The 24,507-nt window shown below is 44.9% G+C and overlaps 1 protein-coding gene across 4 annotated transcripts in view; it reads left to right on the top strand.

Annotated features, from left to right (window-relative positions):
* The window catches only part of LOC119962983 (kelch-like protein 5), a 174,029-nt gene that overhangs the window by 86,568 nt on the left and 62,954 nt on the right, over positions 1–24,507 (top strand). For 2 of the 4 annotated variants that reach the window (XM_038791406.1, XM_038791404.1), the window contains 4 exons: positions 215–397; positions 2,515–2,651; positions 6,972–7,168; positions 21,256–21,468. In XM_038791406.1, coding sequence (XP_038647334.1) covers positions 255–397; positions 2,515–2,651; positions 6,972–7,168; positions 21,256–21,468 — 690 coding nt within the window. In that variant the 5' untranslated portion in view covers positions 215–254. Of the gene's footprint in view, positions 1–211; positions 398–2,514; positions 2,652–6,971; positions 7,169–21,255; positions 21,469–24,507 lie in introns of all 4 variants that reach the window. The other 2 variants (XM_038791405.1, XM_038791403.1) reach the window with 1 other exon arrangement.

The raw sequence follows: 24,507 nt of genomic DNA, 5'->3' as shown, positions 1-24,507 counted from the left end.
TTCCAGATTTTTTATTGAATTCAAATTTCACCACCTGCCATGGTGGGATTTGAACCATGGTCTCCAGAGCATTACTCTGGGTGTCTGGATTACTAGTCCGGGGGCAATACCACTGCGCCATTGTCTCCTCTATAAACGAGGTTGCTTATTTTAAATCAGCTTTTATATAATTACAGTCTACAGTGATATTAATTATGTGGCTCCTTAACAGCAGGACTTCAAACAGCAGTCAGACCCTGTCCTCGTGCCATACCATGGATCCTTCTGCCCCTGAAGAGTGTTTTCAGGCACTAAACCATGCAGAACAGACCTTCAAGAAGATGGAGAACTACCTTCGACACAAGCAGTTGTGTGATGTAGTGCTACTGGTCGGTGACCGGAGGATTCCAGCTCACAGGTGAATGGAAAATGTGCCAACATTATTTCTGTGTAATTCAAATCAATGTGCTGGTTGTTTGTCAGGAAGTCAATATCAAACTCTAATCACTAGAATGTGTACTGATCTAAAGACTGCCTCTATTAATCTTTGTGTAATCTATGATACTCTACATAACAGTTGGTGTTTGTTGGGAACTACAGCATATGGGCTATTTTAAACATTTTGCAAAATGTCTTTGAGAATGTAATCACTCAGGATTACAAACAAGTTATGGGGCTGGATTCTCCACCCTGCATATCTGCTTCATCACGCTGGTGGGATGCTCCGTTACGCCGGCTGGTCAATGAGGTTTCCCATTGTGGGGCAGCCTCACGCCGTCGCCCCCCCCCGCCCCCCCCCGGACTACCAGCAAAGCGGAGCATTCCGCCGGCGGAAAATCGAGCCCATGATTTTTGTCACCATTTTTAGAGAATCCGCCAACAGACCAAGTAGAAAATTACAGTTTTTTGGAAGTCGTTTTTTTTTTTCACTTTGGTAAATGTTTGCTCAATCCAAATACGACCTTGTAATCACGGGCTGGATTCTCCATTTCAGAGGCTAAGTGCCGACCTGAATGGAAAATTCGCAGGTGGTTTGCGATGAAAAAATCAGCACCGACCCCTCACTGGTTCCAAGACCGATAAGAGGCCAGCAGTGGCACCGGGTGAAACTCCCGACTCCCGCGCCAAGAATGGCCGGGTACCGGGCCGCGCATGCGCACGGCTGATGACCTACAGCGGTCGCGCCGTTCAACATGGCGCCAACCGTGCACGGACTCGCCCCGCCATCCGCAACCCCACAGGCCACCCCCTGGCCACCCCCCACCAGTCCCCCAGCCCTCGCGGAAGCCCCTCCCCTAGCCAGCGGCACAGATCCTGGCCGACTGTGGTGGCGCTGGACACAATCCGCAGCCACCACGACGGGTTCTCGACCGCTGAGACCACGTGTCCCGCGCGGTCGGTAACTCGGATGATCAGGAGCGGAGCATCGTTGAGGGCCGGGTGCGTGACGTGATTATGCCATTTATGAGAGGAGGGAAACATGGCTGACCGCCATCAAACCGGTGCCGTCCCCAATTTAGACGTCGGAGTCGATTCTCCGCCCAATCGGCAATTACGATATCGGCGACGGAGAATCCCTCCTCATATCTTTAAAAAAAAAACTGGAGTCGTTACTTTTCTCGGTACACAGTGGGTGAGATTCTCCGCAAATGCGGAGAGTCGCAAAGGCTGCCGTGAAACTGGCCGTGTTTCACGGCAGCCTTCACGCCCGTTCCCGGGACCCGATTCAACCCCCCATCGGGGCTAGGAGCGGGACCCCGGGAATCACGGCGTCGCGGCCTTAACGACCGTCGTTAAGACCGTCGTTGGAACCGGCTCCAACCCGCGCATGCGCGGGTGACGTCATCACGCCATTGATGGAACCCGCGCATGCGCGGTTCCTCATTTCTCCACTGCCGCCCGACAAGATGTGGCGGCTTGATCTTGTCGGGCGGCAGAGGGGAAATAGTGCATCCCTTTTGGACGCAGGCCCGACGATCGGTGGGCACCGATCGCGGGCCTGTCCCCTCCCGAGCACAACGGTGGTGCTCCCGCCCCAAACGGGCATCCAGCGCCCGTTTTTACGACGGCAGCAATCAGGTGTGTTTGCTGCCGTGAAAAAACGTGCGTGAAGGCCCGGCCACTCGGCCCATCGGACGCGGAGAATCGCCGCTCGCCGTAAAAAACTGCGAGTGGCGATTCGTGACGTGGGTCGGGCGGGGGGGCGTTAAAAATGTCGGGAAGCCCTCCCGCTATTCTCCCAACCGGCGTGGGGAGCGGAGAATCGCGCCCATGATATTTTATTTGCCTCCTTATGTGAATGGAAGAGCCACTGTGCAATTATTACAAGAAAAAATTGAACACTTACACTTTTTCTTTCAAATCAGCAGCTAGAGAAAAGCAATCGGAAAATTCCTTTCATGCTCTAACCTGAATGATACTGTGCATTTGCTATGAGGAAAGACATTATGAGTTCAAGACATTAGAGATGAACCTATGTTCAGCAGCTGAAAATGATAACGATTTGTAAGACCAGTTTTCTTCTTGCCTTTCCAGGTTGGTTCTGTCTTCAGTTTCAGACTACTTTGCTGCCATGTTCACAAACGACGTAAGGGAGGCTAAACAAGAAGAAATAAAGATTGAAGGCGTTGATTCAAATGCTTTGTGGGCATTAGTTCAATATGCATATACAGGTGACTACAAACCAATCAATAACTAGAAAAAGTAGGAAGTATCATGTCTGACTATTGTGTTAAATTCCAAGAATGTACTCGCCAGAAATTATATTTTTTAGATAAAATAGCTCTCTGTTATTTTGTTTCACCAAAAAGCAAAACAAATTTAGTGCCGATATTTGCATTAGGTAAATTAAATACGGGCCTTTTTTCAAGAAGCTAAACATGAGTTCTCTTTTGTGATATCAGGAAAAGGAAGTCAGGAGTATTTTGTAAACAAAATGACTGAAAATCCTCATAACCCAATTCCAGCAATTACACCATCAGGGGGTGGTGTAGTGGTAATGACACTGGACTAGAAATCTAGAGGCAGAAACATTTTTTGCCAAAGTGCCTAACAACTCTCTTTGAATAAAAAGGATTAGAAAGAAGAGAACCTAGCATCTGTGAAACCTGGTCTGCACCAACTTGCAATTATAAAGATGATTGGTAAATCACAATATGAACTGGCAGGGTTGAACAGCTCTGTTGATGAGGAGCTCTCCTATAGTGAGATCTAAAACCCTCCACTGAAGTTAAGCAAACTGGTTTCAATCCTTCAGCGATCATTCTTATGCGGTTGCAGTAGTTGTTTTCCAATCTTTGTGACCAAAAATATTGTGAAAGATATCTGACAACAGGTTTCCTATTTTCTCTTTAATCATTTTTATTTAATTTTAATTTTATTCATCATCAACATTCCCTCTGATTAACCAAAACAGTTTATACAGTTAGATGGCTTGAGGACTGATGTTCGTACCGTGCATGTTATTAAATTCAACCTGGCCCTTTAGGTTTAAGGCAGTATGAACATCAATTCACAAATTCTGATGTAGATTTAATGGTGTAGTAAAGATCTTAAATTAAATAGATTGAAAAACACATCAGCTGAGACAGTTACTTGGAGGAGAATCAAATTCAAAATGCAGACTGTGATTAATTGCCTGGTGAAGTCCAACTAGACTATAATTCAGCTTCAGATCCAAACCTCATCATTTCTAACACAGTAGGACCAGTATGAATGGCACTGTTCTCTTTCAACTTTGAGCAGGACATGCGTTAGAGAGTGGCTGTGCATAATTAATTCTGATGTGTATGAAATCATAATGCATTCACACTGATGGCATCCTCCCAAGTTGTTATGGTGTGAAACGTTTTCAGGAACCTTTTTACATTTGATTAATGCATTATTCTGAATGAAAGTTAAAAATGAATGCAAGTTCATGTTCACAGAAAGGAATTAATTTGCTCGCAACTGTCAAACTGTGCACTGAATGAATATGCTAAATTTAGTGAATCCATGCAGGGTAAGATTGCCACTGGGCCATTTGAACTCAAGGATAAATAGGCAATTAGGCAAATCTGCCTTCAAATCAGCATACATAAATTAGGATTAAAATATGGTACAGAGGAAAAGATGGCATTGGAGACAGGAGTGAGGAAAAACATCCCTCTAATGATAAGAAAGCACAACACTGGTGAGGAACAGCCTGAAACAACTTAACAGGTGAATAAATTGACTATTGAGAGCCAATTCACCCTGTTGAATTGCCTAATATACACCAAATGGAATTTAGAGTACAGAAACAGATCATCGGCCCAGACTGATCCATACCAATGCTCTAGTTAAAACTTCTCCCAACCTTCTTCATTTAACCCCATGAACAGAACTGCACAGATTTGGGTGTATCTGCTTTCATACTGGCATGGATATAGGCAATAACTGATGAAGCAAGGTGTATGCCTTCCACTGGGAGGCTCTGTAATAGTGGTGAATGCATTGAGGGACCAGCATCTGCTTTCTCTTGCAGCAGATGCATTGCCTGTTCTATTATTACCTTCAAATTTATATGGCATATCTTGGGAGAACCCTTTATTTTTTGCTGATATTACAAAGATTTTGGTTGAACAAAAGTATTTCACACTTGCTCAGATCGTATGTGAAGCTGTCCCGCTAATCTAAAAGTTTGAAATATTCAGTCTCATTTTTTGTTGTAGTTTAAGCTTTTGTTATTGTAAATTATTTCATTTTTCCAGTCATTGTATATTTATCAACAATCCTGTGTGCTTAATGAAATCTTCAAAGTCTTGTTGACTTTCTAGAAGTGATTCTGTACCCCAAACCAGGAAACTATATTCATAAGGATTGTGCATGAGAGGTTGGGCTACAATGCTGTAACACCAATTCTCTGACTCACACGGCTACTTACTGAGAATAACAGGTTGCAAAATAGTCCTTAAAGGAAATCATAGTGTGCCCGTTATATCTGAATTTTTGGAAGAACAATTTTTTTTAACCAAATTAAATATATTCTGTTTAAGGAATTATTTGATCATATGAACAATTCCGTTTTTGAAAAGTATAGCCATGATTGAATTTTGACTTTGTACTTCATCACTCTTTCCTGCCACCAGCATGCGACTAACTTATGCTGTGGAAATAACTTATCGCCACTGGTAAGTTAAGGTCATGCATATTGGAATGTGTACTGATCCAAATGGAGCAGTACTTGATTGTATAAATAACCGTGCAGATATCTTGAGTGCCTAACTGTCCCCACACTACCTGAGAAACTTTAAAGTTCTTTAAAAGTTCAGTGAGCAATGTACAATTGGTCAACACAAGTTGGTCAACAATTTGGATACCAGACTCTATCAACATCAGTGGATGCAAGACTAAGTTATGTTGCTAATGCGTTGGAGAACCCATGCCATCAATGATACATGACTCTTTCAGCATTAACCGTTAATGCCTCCTTCCGATCGTTGACTGCATCAAATTGAGCAGATCCTTCTGCTAGTGGGATGAAACGTTGCTTCACAGCGCCAGGTCCCAGGTTCGATTCCCGGCTTGGGTCATTGTCTGTGCGGAGTCTGCACATCCTCCCCGTGTCTGCGTTGGTTTCCTCTGGGTGCTCCGGTTTCTTCCCACAAGTCCCGAAAGACATGCTGTTAGGTAATTTGGACATTCTGAATTCTCCCTCAGTGTACCCGAACAGGCGCCAGAATGTGGTGACTAGGGACTTTTCACAGTAACTTCATTGCAGTGTTAATGTAAGCCTACTTGTGACAATAAAGATTATTATTATAAAGTAGTTTACAATGACTTTCAGCTCCTCTTATAATGAATGTATCCTGTAAAATGCTTGAAAAGCATGCAATGAAAATGGCATTCAGCATTATCAATTTTCCAATGAAACATTTAAAGTGCTGTGAAAAGTTAATCATTTGCTTTTCTTTACTTTTCTGCTCCTCCACTTTTAATAACCAAGATAAATATCATCATCAACATATGTGTCTAGATTAGCATGAGCTATCGTGCAGGAAATTAAATATAGGCAACCAAATAAAATGCAGGTTTTTAAAATGATGAATTAAAATCCATTCTTCGACCAATATAGTGTGTCACTGGAAAGAACCATTGACACTTTGTTCCAAAGATCTTTTTTTCTTTTCCATCCCCCACTAGGACCAAAGTATAGCAGTGAGGAAGTATATGAGGTTGGTTGAGAGCCAGATATGGTAAAGACAAAGAATAGGGCATCATGCTAAATAAAGGAGAAATGCAGTCATTTGGGACCAGGGCACTGGCAATCAACACAAGCAATACACAGCAAGGAGCAGGGGAATGCGGTGACTAGGAACAAATTGGTAGTTGGTTGAGGGAGAAAGACATCTAATGAGAATGATGGACTGCATGCTGTAGTATTAGCAGCAGCAGTAGCAAAAAGGAAGGAGAAAATAAGCCAAAGAATCTGTCTTGTTTTAATTAGTTAAAATGATACTGACCAAAACATTATTAACAGAATAAAGTTATATAAAGGGGTTAGATTAACAATTGCCAACAGAAACAAAATATTGCGTATCTCGTGATTGAAAAAAGATAATTTTGCCACCTACATCTCAATGGCCTTGTAAATACTTTCAGACATTTCCCTCCTACCTGTGCCACTGTACATATTGATGTTTTCATATTTGGTAAGATTAATCCTGTATACTGCTTACATACAATAGTCTGATTACTAGAAAACGTGCTGTTGCTTTTTTAATATCTTTACTTGACTGCAGCTGTGAATTTTACAGTGTCACGATATCTGAGATTATGAAGTAATAAACTGAAGTGGCTATCACTAAGAAAAGTGCTGTCAATTTTGCATTATATGTGACAAAATAATTTTGATACAGTAACAAAAACATTTGGCAGCTTATGTGTTTTGAGAGAAATTTGTTTAATATTTCAAACAATAGTTTTTCTTTTATACATCAAGCAAGAAAATTGCACAATTTGTTTTTTCTTAGGTCGCCTGGAATTGAAAGAAGACAATATTGAGTGCCTATTGTCCACAGCCTGCCTCTTACAACTCTCACAGGTTGTGGAGGCATGCTGTGGGTTCCTGATGAAACAACTTCATCCATCCAACTGCCTTGGAATTCGTTCATTTGCAGACGCGCAGGGCTGCACTGACCTGCACAAAGTGGCGCACAACTATACTATGGTATGTATCTTGGAGCAATGGCTACTTCACAGTCCGTAAGTATGGACTGGGTGAATCATGATTTCAAGAAGAAGCCATTTGTTTTTTAAAAAATAATTTTCGAATGTGTTCATCCTTGGACAGTTTACAAAGTGAGCATAGACAAATAATGCAGGTAACAATATAGTAATAATTCTATAACATAGGTAGATAACTTTATAATTTAAAATTAACTACTACGTACACTGATGTTAATCCAATTGTAGCACAATGTTGCTACAGTTATAAAATCAGAAATTCTGCTTTATATACACTGCAGTATTTGGTTCCAGTAAAAAGGATTACAATGTAAATAAAGGCATAGCTGTAATAAATGACAATGTACTGAGTAGTATTTCTATGAAAAAGACTCATCTTAGATAAATATACAACAACAAATTATATTTGTATAGCACGTTTAACTTGATAACACACACCAAGACACTTCACAGGAGCATTTTAAAACAAAACACAGCGCCAATCCACATAAAGAGATATTAGGTCAGAACACCAAAACCTTGAGGTAGGTTTTGAGGAATGTCTTAAAGGAGAAACTGAAGTAGAGAGGCGGAGAGGTTCAGACAGGGAATTCCAGAGCTTGGGGCCTAGGCAATTGAAGGCCTCTCCATTAATAATGGACCAATTAAAACGGGGTTTCTCAAGAGGCCAGAATTAAAAGAGAGTAGATATCTTGGAGGGTTTGGGGGCTGGAGGAGATTAAAAGGATTGGGAGGGAGACCGTGAAGGAACTTGAAACCAAGGATGAGAATTTTAAATTCAAGATACTGCTCCACCTGAACCAATGTCGATCCGCGAGCGCAAGGGTGATCGGTGAATGGGGAAACCAGCCAGGAGTGTGTTAGAATAGTCAAGTCCAGAGGTAACAAAGACATGAATGAAGGTTTCAGCAGCAGAAGAGCCGAGGTGGGAAAAGTCGAGCAAGTTACGGAGATGGAAATAGTTTGTCTTAGTGATCACACGAATATATGGTTGGAAGCTCATTTCAGGGTCAAATTTGACACCAAGGTTGCAAACAGACTGGTTTAGTCTCAGGCTGTTGTTAGGGGGAGGGATGGATGGAGTCTGTATTTGGGGAACAGAATTTTGAGCGGAGATCAGAAAACAATAGCTTAAGTCTTCTCAATTGAAGGAAATTTCTGCTCATCTGGATGTCAGGTAAGCAGCCTGATCATTTATGTAACAATGAAGGAGTCAGGAGAGGTGGTGGTGAGGTGCTTGTGTACATGTGGAAACTCACGCTGTGCTTTCGGATGATGTCACTGAGAGGCAGCATGTAGATGCAAAATTGGAGTTGGCCAAAGATTGATCCTTGGAGAACAGAGAAAATAGTGCAGGTGCAGGAAGAGAATCAATTGCAACTGATACTCTGGTACCTGCTTATTAAGCGCACATTGAACAAACTAGCTGCCCGGTATCATTCACATTTGTCGTGCAGCACCTTTAGAATGGGCAATTATAGGATCCTGTTTTTTAACTTTAAGAATTCTTTAAGGGTACATGTTAGCTGAATTTGTGAAGTCAGAATCAGGCCAAATACAATAAGTTGAGAGGGGAAGTGAAGAGGAAATTACGCTGGGAAAGAGAGAAGGTGAGAATAGAATGGTGTGGTGTCCTTTGACCCGGTAAGGTGTTGGTAATTCCTCATTTAGTGGTGCAGTCATTTGATAAATTTGTTTAATTTACTGTTCCCCCCACTGGGATCTTAACAATTGCAGTTAACATAAAAAGGCACCTAAAAATGTCCTACTAGTAAGTAAATAGTAAATGGATAGTAAGAGATAGGATGGGGCTCCTTAGGGACAAAGAGAATGATTCCATGCGTTGGGGTGCAGAGCAAGGCTAGATTACTTAATGAATAGTTTCGAAGAAGAGGATGTTGACAACATAGTGGTAGAAGCAGGGATGGTAGAGATAATGGATGGGGTGAGAATTGAAAGGAAGAATATGGGAAGAAGGAGCTGGATATGCATACAATGAATCAAGTGCATGATCTGGATGGCTTGCATCCCAGGTTGCTAAAGAGAGTGGAGACTAGGAAAGGGCTTGTATGATGACCATTGACCCAGAGGAAACACGTCTGTAGAATCTGCAGTTTAAAAAAAAAACATTTTTATTCAAATTTTCAACATCTCAACATTTTTACAACAATACAGAACCCCCTCCACCTTATCCCTTGACAGCAACCAGATCTCCAAAATGTCAAACAAACGTACCCCATCTCTGGTGGAATCCCTCATCTGCCCCTCTCAGAGCAAATTTCACCTTCTCTAAATACAGGAACTCCATTAGAGAAGCTGAAGAAGGGGGGAGAAGCTGACATCCACCCCAACAGGACCCACCCGCGAGCAATCAACAAGGCAAAGGCTAAAACATCTGCCTCCGCTCCCATCTGCAGCTCCGGCAGGTTTGATACCCCAAATATGGGGCGCGATTCTCCCGACTTACGAAAAATCAGAGAATAGCGGGCGGCGTAAATTTTTACGGACACGCTGGTCCGACGCCCTCCTGCTATTCTCCCCCCCCCCCCCCCCCCCACGCCCGCCTCCCGACACGAATCGCTGCCCGCCGTTTTTTTACGGCGAGCAGCGATTCTCTCCTGGCCGATGGGCCGATTTCCAAGGCCTTTACAGCCGTTTTTACAAGCGTAAAACACACCTGCTCTGACCGTTCGTAAAAACGGCCATAAAGTCCCGTGGGCACTGATCGCGGGCAGCGGGTACTTACCCCGCGCACTCTTTCTCCCTCCGCCGCCCCGATGGATCCATCCGCGGGACTTCTGCGGGGCATAACGGCCCACGCATGCGTGGGTTTCACGCATATGAGTGATGACGTCATCCGCGCATACGCGGGTTGGAGTCGTCCAATCCGCGCATGCGCGGCTGACGTCATCTGACGCGTCAGCCGTCGCTAACTTTGGCTAGCGGGCTGAACGAAATTCGTTAAGCCCGCGATGCCGGAGTTCACGGCCGCGCGATGCTAGCCCCGACCGGGGAGATGAATCGGTTCCCTGTCGGGGGGGACGGAGGCTGGCGTCAAACGCGCCCGTTTTTGACGCCAGCTTCCCAATTTTTCGTAAGTCGGGAGAATCGCGCCCGTGGCCTCCAGGAGACCCGGCTCCAAATCCACGTGTAGAACCTCAGACCTGGGGCGCAATTCTCTGACCCCCCCGGGGGGTCGGAGAATCACTCGGGGCCGGCATCAATCCCGCCCCCACCGTGTCCCGAATTCTCCGCCCCCCGAGATTCGGCAGGGGCAGGAATTGCGGCGCACCGGTCGGCGGGCCCCCCGCGGCGATTCTCCGGCCCGCAATGGGCCGAAGTCCTGCCGCTGACAGGCCTTTCCCGCCGGCGCGGTTTAAACTACCTCTGGTACCGGTGAGATTGGCAGCGCCGGGGGGGGGGGCGATCTGACCCCGGGGGGTGCCCCCACAGTGGCCTGGCCCGTGATCGGGGCCCACTGATCGGCGGGCGGGCCTGTGCCGTGGGGGCACTCTTTTTATTCCGCCCCCGCCATGGCCTTCACCATGGTGGGGGCGGAAGAGACCCCCTCCCCTGCGTATGCGCCGGTATGACATCAGCAAGAGCCCCAGATGCCTCCTTAACCACCTTATCTACCTGGTCTTGCTGCCTTCAGGAATCTTTGGACATGCACAAGGTGCCTTTGATCTTTTGTACTTCCTAGCATCCTATCGTTTTGGGCAAGAGATTCAGGGGGAATGTGTGGGAGAACTGTTTTCAATCAAGTGGCAATAACCTTGCTGCCTACGATTGTGGTGGAAGCAGAAATGATTAATGATTTTAAAGGAAATTGGATGGCCATTTGAGGGAAATAAACTTGCAGGACTACTGGGGAAGAACAGGGAAATGGTTGGATTTCTCAACAAAGAACCTGCATGGACTAGATGGGCCGAATGCCACTCTCTGTGCTATAATGACTCTCTATATCCCCAATTATTTTCATAATGTCTGAATGGGTGTCAGTTAGTTCCCAATTGTAATACCGCAGTAACACCATATTCATTCGGAATTCAGAAAAAATGTTAATACTGTGGTGTTACCGTAAATTAACAATGTATTCAACTGAGATTGAGTGCTTTCATGCAGTGAGCAGCGATGTAAAAATCCTAAGTAGAAAAGTATTTTTAGAAAATCATTTCCACAAATAATTACCCTTGTCGGATGGGCTCTCTTGGAGCCTCTCTATTATGATGTTATTTAGTTCCCAGTGGTGATCTGAAATTGCTTTCACTAGTAATCTTTGATATGTAGTCAGAACTATTCCTTTTCAGCAGCAGTTGCTATGGAAACTGCTTGAACCTAGCTATTCGGGTTCATTTAAATTGTATTAATCTCTCAATAATTAAATGGATTTACAGGGATACTATACCATAACATGTAGTATTTCTTTCAGACAAATTAAAGGGAAAATAAGTGTTTACTTGCAGTACTTTATGTTGGTGAAAATACATTGAAAACAAATATATAACATTATCGTGAGAAAATATGTTTCTGAATATTTCACCTTTACGTTAAGCACAGTATTCATGCTCCTCCAATTCAAGGTCACGCTGTCTTTTCACTATCAGTTCAAGCTCCTAAACTTTGGAATGACTCAATTTATCTTACTGGTAACCGTACTATCATATTGGCCTGCGAGCCTCTTGATCCCAGGAAAACATGCTACCAGATGGTCTGCTTTGTACTCAGCTGCTACTTTATTCTGCTTGGCTCAAGTGGCTCCAGATCAGTTCCTGAATTCAGTTAAGGAGAAATCCCATCAGGACACTAGTTTATCACGGTACACCTCCAAACATAGGTATGCATCAAAGAATATAATGAAAATACCTTTGATTGCATGTGAAATGTGTTTATAAGGAGTGCCTCCATTTAATCTCATGAGATGTTCGTGTTTGTACTAATGCCTGTTAGCTAAAGCTGTTTCATGGATCCCCTTTAAAAGGAGTCCTGTTTCTAAATAAATGACAGAATCATTAGAAAACGATTCTTAGAAACTACAATACAGATGGACAATATTTGCCCATGGCTGCATTTCACTGGAACTATCTACTCAAAACCAATCTCCCAGTCCTTTTCCCATTTCCAGCACCTATTGAGAAGTTAGAGAAGCCCACAAAGGTAAGTTTAGAAGAGCATTTTTCGCCAGTGGTTGCACTTCCTTCAGATCATAAGTAAAATCTAAGCCTCTGCTGCACTGCGCTATCCCAAAGCCACCCTGCCCCACCCCTCCATCCCCCCAGCCCTCCAGCCACAAAACCCCACAGTGAGCCAAGTTGTGGACTGACTGACTGACTTCCTGTGGCCTTCTTCCACTGCTGGTGTACGGTCTTCAAGCTGCTTAAACTGGTCAATGCAACCCAACTTGCACACGAGCATGGATTTGTTGTTTGCTCCCACCATTTTCCAGCCAGGAGTTAAAATTGACCCGAAAGTCTCGGCATTGATACATCATTCCCTGTTCCTTTGACCCTCTAGATCAAAAAATATGTTCTGACTTCCTCTTTTCTTCTTTGAGTGATAATATGAAGACTGGGGCCCCTTGTTATCAATTCACAAATCAATGCAATCAATCTATAGCTGGTTAACCTTTCAAAACCGTCATAATTTTGGAAACAGCATAATTTGAAAACTTTTATTGGATGGCCTTTGCTATTTAAGTGAAAAAGGCCCCAATTTTTAAAGCCTTCATTCATAATTATATCTAGTATATTAAAATTACTCTATACTTGCTCTAATTTGTTTCCAAGTCCAGAGTGCCCAAAATCACACTCAAACATCCAGTTGTACCCTAACCAATGCCTGGTAAAATCATCAGGCACTTCCTTAGTTTTGAATTGAATGCCTCACACCTAGAATCCCATTTGCCATTTTATGGCTTACTTTTTTGTAATTGCACTCACTCCTCATTCCAAATGATCTTCTCCTAAATGTATTGATTTCTAGATTTTCTGTTGCTCCATTCAGTTAAAAAATATCACAATTTAGAAAAACTTCCTTTCACTTCTTTTTCCATATATATTTTACTTTTTTCTGCTTTAAATTGCCTCTCAAATATCGAGCACACTATTAGCCTGTTTTATGTATTTCCATCTCCTGCATTCTTCCTAAAACATCGCATGTTCCTAATTTTCTATCATTACCAGAATTTATAACATTCCTCTTGCTAAATCTAAATCATTTATGTAGACTGAAGAACTTCCACCTCAAATTTCTAGGGCTAACCACCACCTCTTTCCCACAAATTGGAAAAACTTTTGTTTGCCTCCACTCTAGGCTTTTGGTCTTTTGGCAATTTAACTCGGTCCACTACCATCGCTGGACCCCCCACAATCAACATCCTGGGGATTACCATTGATCAGAAACTGTACTGGACTAGCCACATTAATACTGTGGCTATCTGAGCAGGTCGAAGGCTATGAATCCTATGGCGTATTGCTCACCTCCTGACCCCCCCTCCCCCCCATAAAGCCTGACCACCATCTACAAGACATAAGACAGGAGTGCAATGGAATACTCTCCACTTGCCTGGATGAGTGTAGCTCATAGAATCACAGAATTTACAGTGCAAAAGGAAGCCTTTCGGCCCATCGAGTCTGCACCGGCCCTTGGAAAGAGCACCCTATCTAAGCCAATACCTCCACGCTATCCCCACAGCTCTACCCTATCCCCGCAACCCCACTTAACCATTTTTTGGACACTAAGGGTAATTTAGCATAGCCAGTCCACCTAACCTGCACATGATTATTATTATCTTTGGACTGTGGGAGGAAACCGGAGCCGCCAGAGGAAACCCACGCAAACATGGGGAGAGTGTGCAGACTCCGCACAGACAGTGGCCCAAGCCAGGAATCGAACCTGGGACCCTGGAGCTGTGAAGCAACTGTGCTACCGTGCTGCCCCAACAACACTCAAGAAGCTCAACTCCATCCAGGACAAAGCAGTCTGCTTGATTGCTGCCTCTTTCACAGACATTCAAACCCTCCACCACCTACGAACAGTGGCAGCCGTGTGTACCATTTATAAGATGCACTGCAGTAACTCACCAAAGTTCCTTAGGCAACACCTTCCAAACCGATGACCACTACCATTTAGAAGGACAAGAGCAGTAGATACCTGGGAACCCCACCAGCTGGAGGTTCCCCTCCAAGTCACTCACCATCACGACTTGGAAATATATCACCATTCCTTCACTATCACTGGGGAAACATCCTGGAACTCACTCCCTAACAGCACAGTGGGTGTACCTAAACCTCAAGGACTGCAGCGGGTCAAGAAGGCAACTCACCATCACCTTCTCAAGGGCAACTAGGGATGGGCAATAAATGCTAACCAGTGACGCCCACATCCCGTAAATGAATAAAAAGAACCTTCCCATCACCAAAATAATGTCTCACATAAAATCAACCTCCAGGTCGTTTTATGCATAGCCCGTAATTCGGTACCTTCAAAAATCTATATTTCATGGCAATTATATCTTTCTTATTGATGGATTCTGTGATTTAGTCAGAATGCTTCATTTTCAGTTAATTCCAGTATCCAAATATACCACTGTATGTAAGTCCAAAGCCGATGGTGCCAACCTTTGTATAGCAGTTGCCGCAAAGCCTATCAATGGTTTAATCTTCTTAAACAGTGAGCATTGATATACTTTGATAAACAACACGTGGTTAGTTAATGACCATCGAAATTGTTATTTTTACAGGTCGAGTATCCTTTATCAGAAACCCTCTGGGCCAACTGCATTCTGGATTTCAGAACATTTTGGTTTTTGGATACCTCAAATAAGCTTGCATTACAATAGCCTAAGCCTAGACTAGCTACAGTCTAAAGTAAATAAAATGGCTAGAAAAGTAAGATGTAGCACTGAATAATAAAAACAGGGTACCTGTAATAAATTTTCTTTTTGAAATGTTCTTCACAAGAATCGCAAGGTAACCAATGCAGGCAAGCAACTAGATTTCCCCTGCTAAAGGCCAACCAGGTTCAAAATAAGTGGACCTTTTTGGATGTGTTTGGTTGTCGGATTTACAGATAAAGGATACTCGACTTGCATATCGGCGTATTAATGTGATCGTATAATTCACTTATTGAAATAAAACTGTAGATACTAGCGAAATTTGACTTGCGTTATTTGTGTTTGTTCTTGTGATGTGGGTGATTTTGACAAGGCAATATTTATTGGTCATACTTGAGGATATTCAGAATTAACTGTATTGTGAGGGGCTCGACTGCACATGAGCCAAATGGGGTGAGGTGGCGAGTTGCTTTCCTTAAAGGACATTGATGAATCAGTTGGGTTTTTCTAACAACCCAGCAACTTTCAACAGCATTCTCTGGTACCAGCCCACAAACTATCACATTTAAAATTTCAATTTCACAACTCGCCATGCTAGAATTTGAACTTGGAACTTGCAGATTGCTGGTCCCATTCCGTAACCACTATTCATGTGTCTATGTACCTATATTTCCTCTCTTCATCTACCTTATTTACTGTGAGATCTAAAAAGGATTTCAAAAGCTTGTTATTCATAAGAGTCCCACACATTTCTCTAGTCTCAAAGAGCAGGTGCTTAAATTTAAGATTGAATTCCTTTTGCATGCCAAGTAAGACGGAATATATAACTACATTCGTGTCAGATTCAATTTATCAGCTGAATTCTCCTATCGAAGAACATAATATTTTCCACCACTAACTAATCTTAGTGATCACTGCAGCATTAAAAGGCCCTCATGCATCCGGCCACAGTCCCATTCCAGACTCATTTAAATATATGAGGCTTGATTCAGTCAATCACGGCATTGACTACAACCACAAACAGCAACGGACTGATGGATAGGCAAAAGCTTTAGTAGTTTTTAAATAAATGGGGCAGTCAGAAGAGTGTGAAATGAAATGATATGAAAATCGCTTATTGTTACAAGTAGGCTTCAAATGAAATTACTGTGAAAAGGCCCTAGTCGCCACATTCCGGTGCCTGATCGTGGGAATATTTCATAATTTCTTCTGTTTTGGCACTAATTTACTGGCATACTGCTTATCCCAAATAAAAGGAGCGGTGCCTCAACTTACAGCCAAAGAAATACTGAGGTGATTTTCAATTGCAGCCACCCATGCACTCTTCAGATGGGCCTGTAGATAGATGAGCAGCCTGTCCATCGGCTTATAGCAAGAGACTAATTCAACAACGACAATAACAAATTAAATATGAAAACTAATGTCCGACAACCTTTTTTGGACAGATGTCAAAGACCTCCCTCTGTACATCTATTCTTATTTGTTACCTGTATGGGACAAAGATGCGAGTTCTGCATAATAATTTAATTTGAATAATTAATATTCAAATATTCATCATCTTTTTGTGATGAATAGGCACAATATTCTAAATACGTTCTGCTTCATAACCTTTTTCAAAAACAATAAAGTATGTTGCTTTTGAGGAATAAAACAGAAGAGTTTCCAGTTTATAATATTAATATCTTTTTGTATGATTTTAATTTTAAAGCTAAAATTTTGGAAGAGCCTCAAATAGTCACTATTTTAAGCTGTGAATTATTCACATGTCTAGGCATTGGAAGTCAATATTGAGGAAATTAATATTTTCCAGTTACTGTCAGCACGAGCATTAGTAAGGTGTCACTTTTTCTACATCATGATTAGGCACATTATTTTCCACACCATCATCATAAAGCGAGAAACTCCAAAGGAGGTGCAGAAACATGGCGAGCCGAGAACAGGTTCTAAAATGGCAAAGATTTCTGGTGGACTCCCATTCTGTCTAGCAGGAGTCCATCAAGGCAGCTGCAAGTTTGGCCACTTTCTGGAAATGCATGGTAGTTTCCAGGATGGTCGTGTGGAGTTGGATTCTTATTCCATATGCCGATTTTCATAAAGGATTGGAACAAGGTTTGGGACACAAAAGATCAGGTGTTCCCATTGCTGGGCCCTTATGCAAGACCCAGCATTCAAGAGGAGCTGGTAGAGGGGCTGGGGGCGCCGATAGAGTTGGAGGAGCTAGTCAGGGGGATTGGACAAATGCAGTCAGGTAAGGCGCCGGGGCCGGACGGGTTCCCGGTGGAATTTTATAGAAAATATGCGGATCTGGTGGGTCCCCTGTTGGTGCGAGCCTTCTATGAGGCATGGGAGGGGGGGGCTTTGCCCCTGACAATGTCGCGGGCACTGATCTCTCTGATCCTAAAGCGGGATAAGGACCCCTTGCAGTGTGGATAATACAGGCCTATCTCGCTCCTCAACGTTGACGCTAAGTTGCTGGCGAAGATCCTGGCCACCAGGATAGAGGACTGTGTGCCGGGGTGATACACGAGGATCAGACAGGATTTGTCAAGGGACGGCAGCTCAACACGAATGTGCGGAGACTGCTAAATGTTATTATGATGCCGGCAGTGGAGGGGGAGGCGGAGATAGTGGTGGCGCTGGATGCGGAGAAAGCGTTTGATAGAGTTGAGTGGGGGTACCTGTGGGAGGTGCTGGAGCGGTTCGGATTCGGGGAGGGATTCATCAAATGGGTGAGGCTGCTCTACGCGGCTCCGATGGCAAGTGTAGTTACCAATGGAAGGAGATCGGAATACTTTAGGCTCTACCGTGGGACCAGGCAGGGGTGCCCCCTGTCCCCCTTGCTTTTTGCACTGGCAATTGAACCTTTGGCTATGGCGTTGAGGGAGTCAGGGAGATGGAGGGGTCTGGTGCGGGGTGGGGAGGAACATCGGGTATCGCTGTATGCGGACGACCTGCTGTTGTATGTGGCGGATCCAGAAGGGGGAATGCCGGGGGTGATGGAGCTGTTAGCGGAATTTGGGGGCTTCTCGGGCTATAAGTTAAATTTAGGCAAGAGCGAGGTATTTGTAGTACACCCGGGTGATCAGGAGGAGGGAATTGGGAGACTCCCATTTAAGAGGGCAGTGAAGAGTTTCAGATACCTGGGGGTGCAGGTGGCCAGGAGTGGGGGGACTCTCCATAAGCTTAATTGTACCAGGCTGGTGGAGCAGATGGAGGAGGAATTTAAAAGGTGGGCCATGGTGCCGCTATCGTTGGCGGGTAGAGTGCAGTCCGTCAAAATGACGGTTCTCCCGAGGTTCTTGTTCCTTTTTCAGTGTTTGCCCATCTTTATCCCTAGGGCCTTTTTTAAAAGGGTGACTAGCAGCATCATGAGCTTTGTTTGGGCGCATGGGACCCCGAGGGTGAAGAGGGTCTTCTTGGAGCGGGGTAGAGATGGGGGGGGGGGGGCTGGCGTTACCCAATCCCTTGGGGTATTATTGGATGGCCAATGTGTCGATGGTGCGCAAGTGGGTGATGGAGGGGGAGGGGGCAGCATGGAAACGGATGGAGAGGGCGTCCTGTGGAAATACAAGCCTGGGGTCCTGGTAACGGCGCCGTGGCCGCTCCCTCCTACGAGGTATACCACGAGTCCGGTGGTGGCGGCTACCCTCAAGATTTGGGGGCAGTGGAAGCCACATAGGGGAGAAGTGGGGGGCTCGATGGAGGCTCCGTTAAGGGGGAACCATAGGTTCGTCCCCGGGAACATTGATGGGGGATTTCAGGGTTGGCACAGAGCGGGCATCAGAAAGCTGAGGGATCTGTTTATTGATGGGAGATTTGCGAGCCTGGGGGAGTTGGAGGAGAAATTTGGGCTCCCCCGGGAAACATGTTCAGGTATCTGCAGGTAAAGGCATTTGCTAGACGGCAAGTGGAGGGATTCCCTTCGCTTCCCGCGAGGGGGGTGAGTGACAGGGTGCTTTCGGGGGTCTGGGTCGGAGAGGGGAAGATATCTGATATCTATAAGGTTATGCAGGAGGCGAAGGAGGCGTCAGTAGAGGAGCTGAAAGCTAAGTGGGAGGGGGAACTGGGGGAACAGATCGAAGACGGGACATGGGCTGATGCCCTGGAGAGGGTTAATTCTTCCTCCTCGTGTGCGCGGCTTAGCCTCATCCAATTCAAGGTGCTGCACCGGGCCCACATGACTGGGACGAGGATGAGTAGGTTCTTTGGGGGTGAAGACAGGTGTGTCAGGTTCTCGGGGAGTCCAGCGAACCATGCCCATATGTTCTGGGCATGCCCGGCACTGGAGGAGTTCTGGAAGGGGGTGGCGAGGACGGTGTCGAGGGTGGTGGGATCCAGGGTCAAGCCAGGATGGGGACTCGCGATTTTTGGGGTTGGGGTGGAGCCGGGAGTGCAGGAGGCGAAAGAGGCCGGTGTGCTGGCCTTTGCGTCCCTAGTAGCCCGGCGAAGGATCTTGCTACAATGGAAGGATGCGAGGCCCCCAGGTGTGGAGACCTGGATCAATGACATGGCGGGTTTCATTAAGCTAGAGAAGGTCAAATTCGCCCTGAGAGGGTCGGTACAAGGGTTCTTTAGGCGGTGGCAACCTTTCCTCGACTTTCTGGCTCAACGATAGGGTACGGGGACAGTAGCAGCAGGAACCCGGGGAGGAGTGAGAGGGGGGAGGGAAAAGGGGGATGACTTTGTTTATTTAATTTAAATTTATTTTTAAGTTCCTTTGTTGTACATTGGGGTTGGGTGGGTGGGGGGATGTGATACATGCGTCGATACAGTCTGGGGGGTGGTACAGTTATTATGGGTTATTTTGTTGCATTTCATTGTTTGTCGTTATGTTTTATATTTTCTGTACAAAATTCCAATAAAAATTATTTATTAAAAAAAATGCAAGAAACAGCAATGAACTGGCACAGATATGTCCATTCTTACAAATAATGCTTCCCTGGCAACCCCCAATCATTATCATACACCAGAGATTCCAGACTTTGGAAATTTAGGATAATGTGGCAATTCATGGATAGACTTCTTATTTAATGTCTAAATTCCAAGCTAGAGATACTAGTGGAACCACAGCGCAATTCTTTGTTTCCTGTTTGTTTGATTAACTGCACAGAAACTGTAGTGCGTACCTATACGGTGATGTGTCCCTTATGATGTATTAATTAGGTGACTTTGATGATGCGTGTTTACATGTAGTACGCAAAATCCTAATTTGTATATGTCATGATAAAGAAAACAGCATCTTAAAATCCCTCTTTGCTCTTAACTATTAGGCTTTATGCAGCCAAAAATCCTCACTTCCTCTGTTGCACCCTCACCATGAATCCAGCAGAAGTATAGTGGAAAGTATGTAAAATATACTGGGACATGCAGGCACCATCTCTTACACTGTGCTGGGTATTCTCATAGGGTCTTGTAATGGGTGAAGTCTCTGCTTTCCCCTTACACAACAAGTGATGTGGAACAGGTGAGAACTCCTTGGGCTGGGAATTTCCAAGATCTTGGCCTCTTGACTACCTGACACTTTTAGGAACGCTCATGGGCAGAACCTTAGGGCCTACCTGAGGGATACACATCTAGACACAATAATAATCTTTATTAGTGTCACAAGTAGGCCTACATTAAAATTGCAATGAAGTTACTGTGAAAATCCCCTAGTCGCCACACTGCGGCACCTGTTCGGGTACACTGAGGGAGAATTCAGAATGTCTCAGTCACCTAACAAGCATGACTTTCGGGACATGTGGTAACATCTTACACTCTTTGCCTCAGTACTTTACCTTGCTCTGTCAAGTAAAAAGGACACTGCAAGATCCAATTAAAGCTATCAAAATAAATGTTTAACAGGAAAGCGCGAGTTCAGATTTTTCAGCTAGCTCAAATGCACAATCAGATAATTGTGTATACTTGTATCTTGCATAAGGAAACTCATTGCATAAATTCCAGGTCTGCTGATTTTATCGTTCTGTGATTAATGAATCATAAAATTTGTTGTACAGTCATTTTTATAATTCCTCCATGTACCTAAATTATGCATGCACATCAATTATTCACTTTTGTGCTTTCAGGTAACAAAATATGGCAGAAGGCATGATCTGTTTAGATGCAACAACCTCCGTGTTTCACATTTTTTTGTGTGAGGGACTTTGAATTGTGCATTGGTTTTTAATCCCGTATTAAATATTTACAGCGAACCTGCTTGTGAGGAATACATGGTCATATTTCTTTTTTTATTCCAGGAGCACTTCATGGATGTGATAAGGAATCAGGAGTTTCTGTTACTGCCAGGAAATGAGATAGTTAAATTGTTGGCCAGTGATGACATGAATATACCAAATGAAGAAACCATATTGAATGCACTGCTCAGCTGGGTTCGGCACGATACAGATAACAGACAGAAAGAACTTAGCAAACTGCTGGCATATATCAGACTTCCTCTGCTCTGTCCTCAGGTAAATCACATCTTGTTTTCAGTTACTACACGGTCTTATGGTCTTTCAATTAACATTTAATTGATTCCTTTAATTCACTAAAGGTGCAATTCTTCAACAATATTTGGCAAACCTTTCATTTCAGAAAGAATAAAAACCATCAGTAAGTGATGTATGGTGCATTTTAATTTAGAATCATAGAATCCCAGTAGTGCAGAAGGTCATTCGGCCCATCGAGTCTACACCGACCCTCCAAACACTCCACTTACTCACCTGCCCATCCTGCCCTATCTCCGTAATCTAAACTGCACATCCATGGACACTAAGAGACAATTTAGCATGACTATTTCACCTAACTCAAATATATTTGGACAGTGGGAAGAAACCGGAGCACCCGGAGGAAACCCACGCAGCCACAGAGAGAATGTGCAGACTCCACACAGACCCAAAGTTGGACTTGTTCTTGAATCTGTGAGTATCATAGAATCCCTGCAGTGCAAGAGGAGGCCATTTGGCCCATTGAGTCTGCACCGACCATTCAAAAGACTCAATCACCTCCCCTATCCCTCTATCCATGTAACTCCACCTAATCTTTGGACACTTAGGGGCAATTAATCAGAGCCAACCCACCTAACCTGCACATCTTTGAAGGCTGATTTTCATCATGATTTACATAATTTTCTTTGAGATGATTCTTTTTAAGATCAGAGGAGCAGTCAGACATTTACTTAGCCCATTGCTACAATCAAGGAAATTAAGTGGGTAAATCAGAATTGTAGCATTTCCACCGCATGCATCTTCCCAGTTTTTCAGGTGCAGGGGTCACGATTCATGACTTGCCCGCACCCAAAGAACAGGAAAGCTGTACTTGTAGCCCCCGCACACTCCTTTTCACAGAATCTCACAGTGCACAAGAAACCCTTCAGGCACATTGAGTCTGCACCGACACATGAAAGACACTTGGGGCGCGATTCTCTCGTAAGGCTGGCGTCAAAAACGGGCGGGTTTGACGCCAGCCTCCCCCCCCCCCCCGACCGGGAACCGATTCTGGTCCCCGGTCGGGGCTAGCATGCCGCGGCCGTGAACTCCGGCATCGCGGGCTTAACGAATTTCGTTAAGCCCGCTTGCCAGAGTTTGCGACGGCTGACGCGTCAGATGACGTCAGCCGCGCATGCGCGGATTGGAAGACTCCAACCCGCGCATGCGCGGATGACGTCATCGCGCATTTGCGCGAAACCCGCGCATGCACGGGCCGGGATGCCCCTCAGCCGCCCCGTGAATTGATACAGCGGGGCGGCGGAAGGACAAAGAGTGCGCAGGAATCGGACCCGCTGCCCTCGATCGGTGGGCATCGATCGCGGGCCCATGGCACCCTTGGCACGGCCGTGGTCCTGCCGTGCCAATCGGTGCCATGGTTGGCAAGATCCGAACTTTACGGCCGTTTTTACGAACGGCCAGACCAGGTGTGTTTGCCGTTCGTAAAAACGGCCGTAAAGGGCTTGGAATTTGGCCCATCGGCCAGCTGAGAATCTCTGCTGGCCGTAAAAAATCGGCGGCAGCGATTCGTGTCGGGAGTCGGGCGTGGGGGGGGAGAATAGCGGGAGGGCGTCGGACTAGCGTGGCCGTAAAAATTTACGACCCCCGCTATTCTCCGCACCGTCGTGAGTGCGGAGAATTGCGCCCTTGATCTACCTGCTTAATCCCACTTGCTAGCATGTGGACCATAGCCTTGAATGTTATTCCGTACCAAGAGCTCACCCAGGTACTTTTTAAAGGATGTGAGGCAACCTGCCTCTACCAGGCAGTGCATTCCAGACCATCGCGACCCTTTTGGTAAAAAGTTTTTCCTTACATCCCCCCTTAACCGCCTGCCTTTCACCTTGAACTTGTGGCTGGCCTTCAACTAAGGGGAACAGTTGCTCCCTATCCACGCCCCTCATAATCTTGTACACCTCCATCAGGTCGCTCCTCCGTCTTCTCTGCTCCAGCGAAAATAACCCAAGGCCTCTCCAACTTCTCTTCATAACTTAAGTGTTCCATCCCAGGCAACATCCTTGTGAATCCCCTTTGAACCCTCTCCAGTGCAATACATCCTTCATTTAATGTGGCGACCACAGGCCTCATCAAAGTCCTATACAACTGCAACATGACCTCCCTGCTGTTGTAATCTAAGCCTTGATTGATAAAGGCAAAAGTCCCATTTGCATTTTCACCACCCTATTAACCTGCCCTTCTGGCATTGGGCCATCCTTAACCACGTCTCTAATGCCTACTACATCACAGTTACACGTGTCAATCCTCATCCTTAACTCAATCATTTTACCTGTCATACTCATAGCATTAATGTTGAAGTCATCCAGCCTTGCCGTACTCCTTTGAAACGTAATACAGCTGTACTCTCTCTGACTTGATTGCTTTACTTTATTATGCTCTATGCATATTTGGCTTACAGTCTGTGTCGCCCCTCTCTGCCGAATTAGTTTAAACTCCTCCCAACAGTACTAGCAAACCTGCCTGCAAGGATGTTAGTCCCAATTTGGTTCAGATGTATACTGTCCCGCTTATACAGGTCCCACCTTCCCCAGGATCGATCCCAGTGATCCAGGAATCTAAAACCCTCCCTCTTGCACCAACTCTTAAGCCACGCATTCATCTGTGCTATTCTTCTATTTCTGTGTTCACTAGCCCGTGACACCGGGAGTATTCCAGAGATTACAGCCCGAGAGGCCCTAGCTCCCTGAATCCTTGATGTAAGACCTCATCCCACTTTCTACCTATGTCATTGCTACCAACATGTATCATGACCTCTGCCTTATCACCCTCCCCCTACCGGATTCCCTGCAGCTGTTCACTGATATCCCGGCCCCTAGCACCAAGGAGGCAACACACCATCCTGGAGTCATGTTGACGGCCACAGTAGCGTCTATTACTATTGCTTTTCCTCTCTTCACCCCCCCCCCCCCTCCCTCCTGTACAGACAAGCTGCTTGTGGAGTCAGAGCTTTGCTCTGTCTGCACTTACTGGAGGAACCAGCCTCCAAAATCGATTTGCCAACGGAAC

The sequence above is a fragment of the Scyliorhinus canicula genome, chromosome 3 (genome assembly GCF_902713615.1).
Source record: "Scyliorhinus canicula chromosome 3, sScyCan1.1, whole genome shotgun sequence".
Taxonomy (NCBI): domain Eukaryota; kingdom Metazoa; phylum Chordata; class Chondrichthyes; order Carcharhiniformes; family Scyliorhinidae; genus Scyliorhinus; species Scyliorhinus canicula.
Note: the sequence above shows the minus strand (reverse complement) of the source record. Positions and strands in the feature narration are given on the sequence as shown.